Here is an 8,512-nt window from a genome sequence, read left to right on the forward strand (position 1 = left end):
CACGCACGCACGCACGCACGCACACACACACACACACACACACACATTCGAATACTAATATTTTATATTAAATTATTATATTAAATATTTGAAATTTTTTATATATATTTTTTATTATAGTAGAGATGTGGTGACCGAGGAGGAGGCGATAGAAATGCTCAAGAAAGATCAGTCGCGTAAAGAGAAAAGGAAGAAGATATTAGAAAATAAAGGACATCCAGCGTATACGGCCGACATCGGATGGTCTTTCAGCAATCAACAATTTAGAAGTGCTTGTAAAAAATTTAAGAAACTAGAATTTAAGGAATATAAAATATGTGTAGGCCCGACTATCCCCGTGAGCTGGAAGAAGTGTAATCTCATACGAAATGTGATAGGCAAGCGTAGTGACAAGATATTGATAGTGGATGCGAATCAATTCTGGGACAAGCACGAAGCAATCTTTTCTGTGAAAGGTTTCAATAAAATGCGTCCCTATTGCATAGAAGAACCGACATCTCCCGACGATGTCCTGGGACACGTTGCGATACGAGCTGCACTAAAAAAGTTGAAGTACTCAGTGCAAGTGAGTTGCGGCGAAACGTGCGCAAATCGCGTCCTATTCAAGCAATTCTTGAAATTTGGTGGAATCGATTTTTGGAACATTAATGTAGGCAGGCTCGGTGGAATTAACGAAGCGTTAGCCGTATACTTTATGGCAAAAAAGCATTCAAGTAAATTTGTGATAATCATATTCTTAGATTTTTATCATTCAGAGTGATCTTTTGCTTAGTAAAACGAAATGTGAATTTATTTTATTTATAGTACCAGTGTGGGGACATGCTGGTGAAGTTGGCTCGGGCGAGATGATTCAACATCTCCAAATGTGGAATTTTATTTGCTTAAGTGAATTCACGGATATTAAAATAGAGTACAGAAGTCATCAGCACGGATACTTTGAAGATCCTGTATTTATTAGAAACGCTGCTTACCTACTGCCTAACCGTCCAGGATTTTCAACTCAGCTTAAGAACAAGTGCATTATGCGATGGTCTTACCCGGAAGGTACACGATGGAAACATTTGTTTGTAACAAAACGATTCAAGAACGAACTCAATTATCAAAAAAAGTGATGATAATACGAAAATATTTTGCTGATACTACTAACCATAAGATAACTGGAATTTTTTGGTAAAATTGATATTTTCTGATTTATAAAACGCATTTATTTTGAAATAATATATTCAGTACCCAAAATTGTGTAACATTATTTTATAATGAACATGTAATCTTTAACAAACTGTTATTAAATATTTTTATTCTCACAGTTATCGAATCAAAATCTTTAAAATACAATTTTCATTTTTCTGGTTAACTTGTAGTTAGACTTAACCTGACGATAATGTAAAGAAAAAGTATTTAAAGTAAGTATTTAAAGTAAATGTAAAAAAAATTGTATTTTTCTAATTATCGTTAATTATTAAATTGATGGTTTTATATTTGATAAATTTTTAAAATTGAATTTATAAAACCAGTGATTAATTACAGCTTTAAAAAAATACAATTTTTATTATCAAATTCAAATCTAATCATAAACCAGAAAATGAAAAACCGAACCTAAAAGAAGTAATTAAAGTATAAAGAAGTAATTTGTCTATCTAGAAAAAGAAAAAAAAGGAATCTTAGATTTATATGAATCGAACGCTTTTTTGATTGCATTACTTTTTAATTTAAAATATATATAAACTGTACATATATATATATATTTATATATTTATAAGTAGCATATATCTATATGTATATTTTTATGTAATGTAATTAATGTGAACATGATAAATTAATAATGTGTGTAACATATTTATATAAGTGGCAGTTGAGCTGAGGGAATCTTAAATTTTTCTAAGAAACTGTTAAAAGCCGTATCTATCTATTCCGTAAATATTTACCATCTTATCCACCATGGAAAACTTATCTCTTTTTTTATCCCTCTTTCGTCAATAGAACAAATGAAACGGAAAAGTTGATAACACAAAAATTAAAGACTTAATCATTATCAGTCCATTATGTTTTAAATTATTAGCGCATAAGTTCTCATGAAACTCTTCATGTCACAATACCATCGAATGGTACAATAGCCAAAATGTTTTACGAATAGACACGAGTTGTTTCTGTTTTCAAGCTACTGACTCGCTTTAATTAACTTTGCTCAACATAAATAAACTGCGCTTGCTAATTTCGTAAAATGTGTAAAATAAAACACGGAGACATAACTCATCAAAAAAATAAAATCGTATGTCCTTTAAATTGCAACAAATTTTGTTCTTATATCATTTCGTTTCAGCCATTCGCATATTATAACAAATGTCGCTTTTCTCATTATGTATTCAAATTTTGTGGATACTACTAAATAATATAATACGCTCTCATCTCTATCGACACATGCTCACGAATGTATCCTCATTATGCGAAATCAAATAACCAACACTATTTCGAGAATTTATTTGTGAAATTTAATGTAACATTTAGTAATGATGGAAAATGCGAGATTGGAATTTAAAGAATCTTCAGAAAATTAATCTCCTACTGTCAACTGACAAATAGCATTATTTTTTTGTATGACTTCGCTTAACAAGAATACATACTGTCATCCGTTGCAATATCCTCATCTAACGCTTCATAAGTGACTTACGTGCTAAAAGTAGTTTTCGTTGGGGTACCCCCCTCGATCTCTGTACAGTGTGCTTTTTTTATAAATAACTCTTATAAATTAGTATAATCTACGTTTCTTGTTCCGACAATAAAAAAATCATACAATGTACACACATGCTTGCTTACGGCGATCCATATTTAATACTGCGGGTAAATCTTCGTTTTTCGCTATCATAGATGTGTGTTTTCGTAATGACATTCTCTTTCCGATCGGTATCTAATCTCTCAGAATGCCGCCCGCGCGTGTTTGCTTAAAGAGTTGTTCGAGGAGCTGCCGCAAATCGACAAGTTTGGAGCAAGTTAACTTAATACTCTAGTAAAGAGGTAAGTTTCAACTGCCCGGATAAGGCATTTGATCTGGAAGGGCGGATGAGTGATTCTGGTTAGGGCTCTGATGGAAATGTGGACTGGTACCATCTTGCGAGATATCACCGACGACAGGTTCCTCGTATTTGCCTCTCTTGAAGCGTCCGTATAGTGACGAATACGGCAAATTATAATGGATTGCCGCTTGATTTATGCTCATGTGTCCTAATCTGTAACAGTAAATTCAGGAACAATGTAAATATTTATTTTGCATTAGAAATTTGCATCAGTCATACAAGTTTCATCCATTTTGTGTTCGATAAAATCGAAATTTCACAAAAGAATTAAAAATCTTTTACAAATATCTTAAACTTTCATGATATATATTATATACAATAAATAAAGATTTATACATTATGCTCTATAAAACTAAAATTTTGCAAAGAAACTAGAATCTTTTGTAAATATTTTAAGTTTTCAAGATATTTTATACAATAAATTAAATTTATTTTGTATATTTTATTTATTGTATAAAATATCTTGAAAACTTAAAATATTTACAAAAGAGTTTCTAGTTTCTTTGCAAAATTTTCATGTTGAATCATTGAAGTATATCGATCTATCTGTAATACAATTTTATTGAACGTAGAGAGTCAAGGTAGAGAAGACTCATTTATCGATACCTGACGGCCTCGAGAGCTTCAGTCATAGCATCTTCGCTCCATGGCGTAGGATTGCTTCTACTAAGCTCGATTCCTTCCCGCTTGCATCTTCCGTAAAGAGTCCCCGTAGGTATACCGAATTCCGTTGACGCCCTCTGTACGGACGTCTGACCAGATCTTATTGCTTCTAAAGCGCGATCCAGATCGGAGGGTGTCCAGGTAGTGGGACTCGCGTTGAACGGTGCGGCCAATCTGATACCTTCCCTCCTGGCGATTTTATACAACGTGCTAGAAGGTATGCCATATGCTTTGGATGCTTTGTTAGCCGAAATGGAACCGGTACGCAACGCTTCTAAGGCATTGTTCAAACTCTCGTCGCTCCAGGATTTCGTTGGGCCGTCTTTCTTCGGTGTGTCGATGCCCAATCGATGCGCCCGTTGCCATAGTGTCGTTGAAGGAATACCGAATGTTGCTGAAATATTAATAAAATTTCACATTTAATTATTTCATATATAATATCATTCGTACTATGAGCTACATATTTTAAATTAGATCTCCGTACTTATGTAACTTTTTTTAGCTTTACACACAAAGTCATTATGAATATAGTTATACACGTTAAATTACATTGGCTAGTGCAATCAATAATAAACGATCATTACAGAAATTTTAGTTCTACATATATATATATATATATATATTGTAGGAAACTGAATTTTCAATTAAGTAAAATTTCTAATAATTTCTTATCCAATAATTCGGAATATATCTTTCTTCTTACCTGAAGCTTTTGTCAGGCTCATGTTGTGATTCCTCAGCGCTTCTAAAGCCGCGTCCATGTCCTCCTGCGTCCACGACTTTGAACCGTGATGGTGCGAACTGGACTGTCCACTGTGCCCCCTCGAGTTATTCTCACCAGAGTCTGACTGACCAGAACTTCCTGATGGCATCAGTCCCAATAGCTCCGGTGTTATCATCATCATGTTGTCGCTGTCGGCAGCGTTTTTCGAGCTTACGCTCGCCCGATCCGACATATGGCTATCTATGTCGATCGTGTCCGAGGAGTCCATCGTGTGCAACGTTTCGAACTTGATCTTGACGCTGTCGCAATTCTGAATCTCTGCGAACAGATCGCGGGAAACAGGCATGACACGACGCTGCTGTTGGCGCTTTGCACCGAGGAAACTCGGTAACAACTTTTGCGACGGTATATCTTCGCCGTGGGACTCACGAAAGTTACTCGATAAGCTTCGATGGTACCTGAGGATCGATAAGCGAGCGCTGTCGAAGGCGAAACTGGACGCGGAAGGACGCTAAATGAGGTTGCGTGGGCTGCTGCTACGGACCGAGCAACGCAAATCTAATCGCGACCAGTTAAGCGTGATTAGGCCAATTATTTTGATTCCCTGTCCGCCTAATGACCGGCTGTACTTTCAACCCGGTAGTGTTCTACCCCTCGCCGCGCCCTCACGTCCGAGGGAAATGTACGACGTTGAATGGACCGAGTAAACGGGAAACTTCTATCACGCGATTGGGCCAAACAAGACTCGATGATCATTTACTATTAAAATTGGATATATTTAGTCACTGAAGTATATAGTCTTCGCGAAAGTGACGTTCTAAGTCGCGCAGAGCCAATAAGAAATCTTGCGGAGAAATATTTTTAATTTTTTCAACACGTTTCATGCCAGCGAATAAATTTGACTATCACGTTGATGACGACGATATTATTTTTGCTACATTTGTTAAATAACATGTATTTTATAATAATTTAAAAAAATTACAAAAATTATTGTAAAGAAAATGATCTAATACTAGTACACTATATACTGCATCATATTATGAGTCTAAGGTACCAGATTGCATCATATATCAATTATAAATCCACGTATGATAAACAATCATTTTTATTTTATTTATTATTATAATTACGTTTTTTTTTAGTCGAAACAAATATAGTCGAAACATCAAACGATCTGAATGGAAAGTCAAGCGTGGGTTAATGGTGATTCATGTGGCATGGAACGCGTTAAAAGGCCAACTTGTTAGTGCAGTAAAATTGACACAATTAAACAAATTACTTTTATAATCTTTTTATTCTTTTCCGAAAAATTTCTCGGATTGACCTACACATATGCTTACTAAACATTATCCTCTTGAAATTGTATTGTAAATTGTTATCATCTTAGAAATTGTATTTTTACTTTGCGTGATGAAAAAAGGGTCCTTTACACTTAAAATATGCATATCGTTTTCTCGTTTATTGTCTTTTTCATAATAAAGAAGCATCTCATGATATCTTTTCGCAACCAAATCCGCTTAGTTTTGTAATTATGTTTGGTCCAGTTTCATTTTGTACTGTTCATTAGGAAAAATCGATTTAAAAAAAGAATCCTCATGAATTTATAAGGATTAAAAACGATTATTTTATTTCGTTTTATTTTCGTGTACAATTGCGGCAATCATCACCGAGAATCGCTATTTTCGAAGTAAGAAACGGTATTCGAGAAACGTAAAATTTTATACCTGTAGAATGATGATCCGGATCCCTCAAGTGGGTGATGGTAGTGCCGACCAGGGTGGCGCTGGGTGGGGTGGGTTGGGTCTCGGGGGGCAAATCGACCTCTCCGGGATCCGGATGGTGGCCATAATGCCCTAGCCCTGTGTGACAGAACATGTCACCTTTTTATTCAATGTGAAAGGGGTCCGTCCAAATCGATCTTGAAAACAGTAAATCGCCCCACACCTGGAAACTTCCGAATAATCGCGACACAAGTTCTTTTTGTCTTGTTTTTTTTAATTTTGACCATAAGTTTTTATTTATTTATTGAAACGCAAAATGCAATGCACATATCATAAGAGATATATATTATTTTAAAATGTATAATGTGTGTATATACATATATGTATATGATACATATTATATAAAAAAATTTCAATAAATGAATAGAATTGAAAATTAATACTGCAATTTTCATTAAATAAAAAGGCTCTACAAAATTTACGTTTCATGAGAAATAGACAAAGAAAAAGAAATAAAGTCCGACATATAATATATCCAGATGTGGGGCAAAAATCTCGATAGATCTACTTACTGTTGTTAGTCGTGCCGTTACCGTTGTTGTTGTTATTGTTATTATTATTACGTTGGCAAGTTTCCAATGCTACTGCTGCTGTTGCTGTCTCCGTGCACTCTTCATCTTCAGCCTGCCAGTCCCGATGGTTCTGTGGAATATCCGGTACGAATTTAGCGTCGACCCTGACGAGATCGAATCGTGCGCCCGCCAACACGGGAGAACCATTGCATTTGTATCTATGCCTCACTTCGTCTTTTCAACGCGTTGCAAAATCAATTTTCCACTACTATTAAATTCAAATAGACTACCTACGATAATTTTTTCATAATATAAACGTATCTCTTATAATTAGCATAATTTACAATTAAAATCAGTGTTTATAAGAGCCTCTATCAAGAATTAAATATCACGTTTGTTAACGAATTAAATGACGTCTGGCTACTTGGGTAATTAATTTAAGAAAATTTCCTAAAAATCTCAGAACAATATCATAATAAATGTATATGATTACATAATTAAATTAAGAAAGCCTCTTTAAAAAAATCTCAGAATTGCTATCATATATAAATAATCCTTCGTCGATCAAATTGAACTTTAAAGGCATAGTTAATACTTTGATTGTGATCTATTTGTTTTTAGATAAATTTAAATTTATAAAAGTAATATAAAATACAACTTGACTTTTAAAAATTCATTGTTGAAAATTTATTGTTTCCTAAGAATTTTTTCAGATTTTTATACAGTTTGAAACAACTGATAAAAATCTGCGCTAAAACATAAAGATCCAGATTGTTGACATAAGGTTGACATAAGGAAAAATTTCACATAGTTACGACGGAAGAATAATTATAAACACCAAACATTCTTTGCGATATTCATAAAACATTATTTAGAATTAAGCCTTGATAATTTCAGTACTGGTACACGGTAGTGTATTGCAGAGAATTGAAAAACTTTTGCTCTCTAAATTTTAATAAAAAGTGATGAAATTCAACTGAAAAAGAAAAGGAGTTTGAGCATAATATAATTTCAATATCGATGTTTGCATGTCAATTCCAACACCATAATACAGATTGAATTTACACACAAAAGTAAGGTTAGCTACTCTTTAAATTGTTTAGAATGAATTCTCATTCTAAAAAATGAAGATTGAGCTAACCTTGAAAAGGAGGACTCAGTTTTCAATCTTTAAGAATGAGATTTCACTCTTTAGAGTAAGATTTACTCTAGACATTTTAGAGAATTTTACGTTTTATTGATTTTTTAATTGAATTTTCACTATGAATTTACTGATGTCCTGAATGGCACATTTAAGATGTCAATGATCCACTGATTCAGATTTAAAGAATGTATCTGTTAGCTCAATGAAATTACCTCTTTATTGTCACGGCTGTAATCGTTAGCCTCTTCCTCTTTGTAGCGATCGTAGTGTCTCGGATCGGTAGGACGCGGCTCGAATGTGGGCCGCTCGAGTCTGGGTCTCTTGTATCTCTGATGGTGCTTCTTCAGCTTCGTGTAGTTCAATCTTGGGGTGCCGGACTCTCTCGGCGGCGAACTCAGACTCACGGGTGGCGGACCGTCCCTGTTCTCCGGCACCTCGCACAGGCCCTTGATCTTTAGCTGGTCGGCCGTCTTCAAGAGCGACTGTGGAAGAAAGGGAAAACATTATAGATGGCTAAATCAGCGTGTAACTTTAAAAGTAACGTGTCGCATTTAAGCGACGTTATCTACGTATTTTAAGAAATTAACGAAGAACACACGCACTTGTGTGTGTGTGTG

At 34.7% G+C, this 8,512-nt stretch overlaps 2 protein-coding genes across 2 annotated transcripts in view; one reads left to right on the top strand and one right to left on the bottom strand.

Moving 5' to 3' along the window:
- LOC105624008 (mitochondrial enolase superfamily member 1-like) overlaps positions 1-1,112 on the top strand; it is a 2,305-nt gene extending 1,193 nt beyond the window's left edge. Inside the window, exons 3-4 of the mRNA XM_012205379.1 lie at positions 121-713; positions 805-1,112. Coding sequence (XP_012060769.1) covers positions 121-713; positions 805-1,112 — 901 coding nt within the window. The remainder of the gene's footprint in view (positions 1-120; positions 714-804) is intronic.
- A 1,907-nt stretch (positions 1,113-3,019) lies between these two features.
- LOC105624009 (protein bric-a-brac 2) overlaps positions 3,020-8,512 on the bottom strand; it is a 54,973-nt gene continuing 49,480 nt past the window's right edge. The window contains exons 3-8 of the mRNA XM_012205380.1: positions 8,108-8,377; positions 6,752-6,881; positions 6,183-6,338; positions 4,438-4,776; positions 3,678-4,128; positions 3,020-3,224 (exon numbers count right to left, since the gene is read on the bottom strand). Coding sequence (XP_012060770.1) covers positions 3,020-3,224; positions 3,678-4,128; positions 4,438-4,776; positions 6,183-6,338; positions 6,752-6,881; positions 8,108-8,377 — 1,551 coding nt within the window. The remainder of the gene's footprint in view (positions 3,225-3,677; positions 4,129-4,437; positions 4,777-6,182; positions 6,339-6,751; positions 6,882-8,107; positions 8,378-8,512) is intronic.

The sequence above is a fragment of the Atta cephalotes genome, assembly GCF_000143395.1.
Source record: "Atta cephalotes unplaced genomic scaffold scaffold00070, whole genome shotgun sequence".
In the NCBI taxonomy this organism is placed as follows: Eukaryota; Metazoa; Arthropoda; class Insecta; order Hymenoptera; family Formicidae; genus Atta; species Atta cephalotes.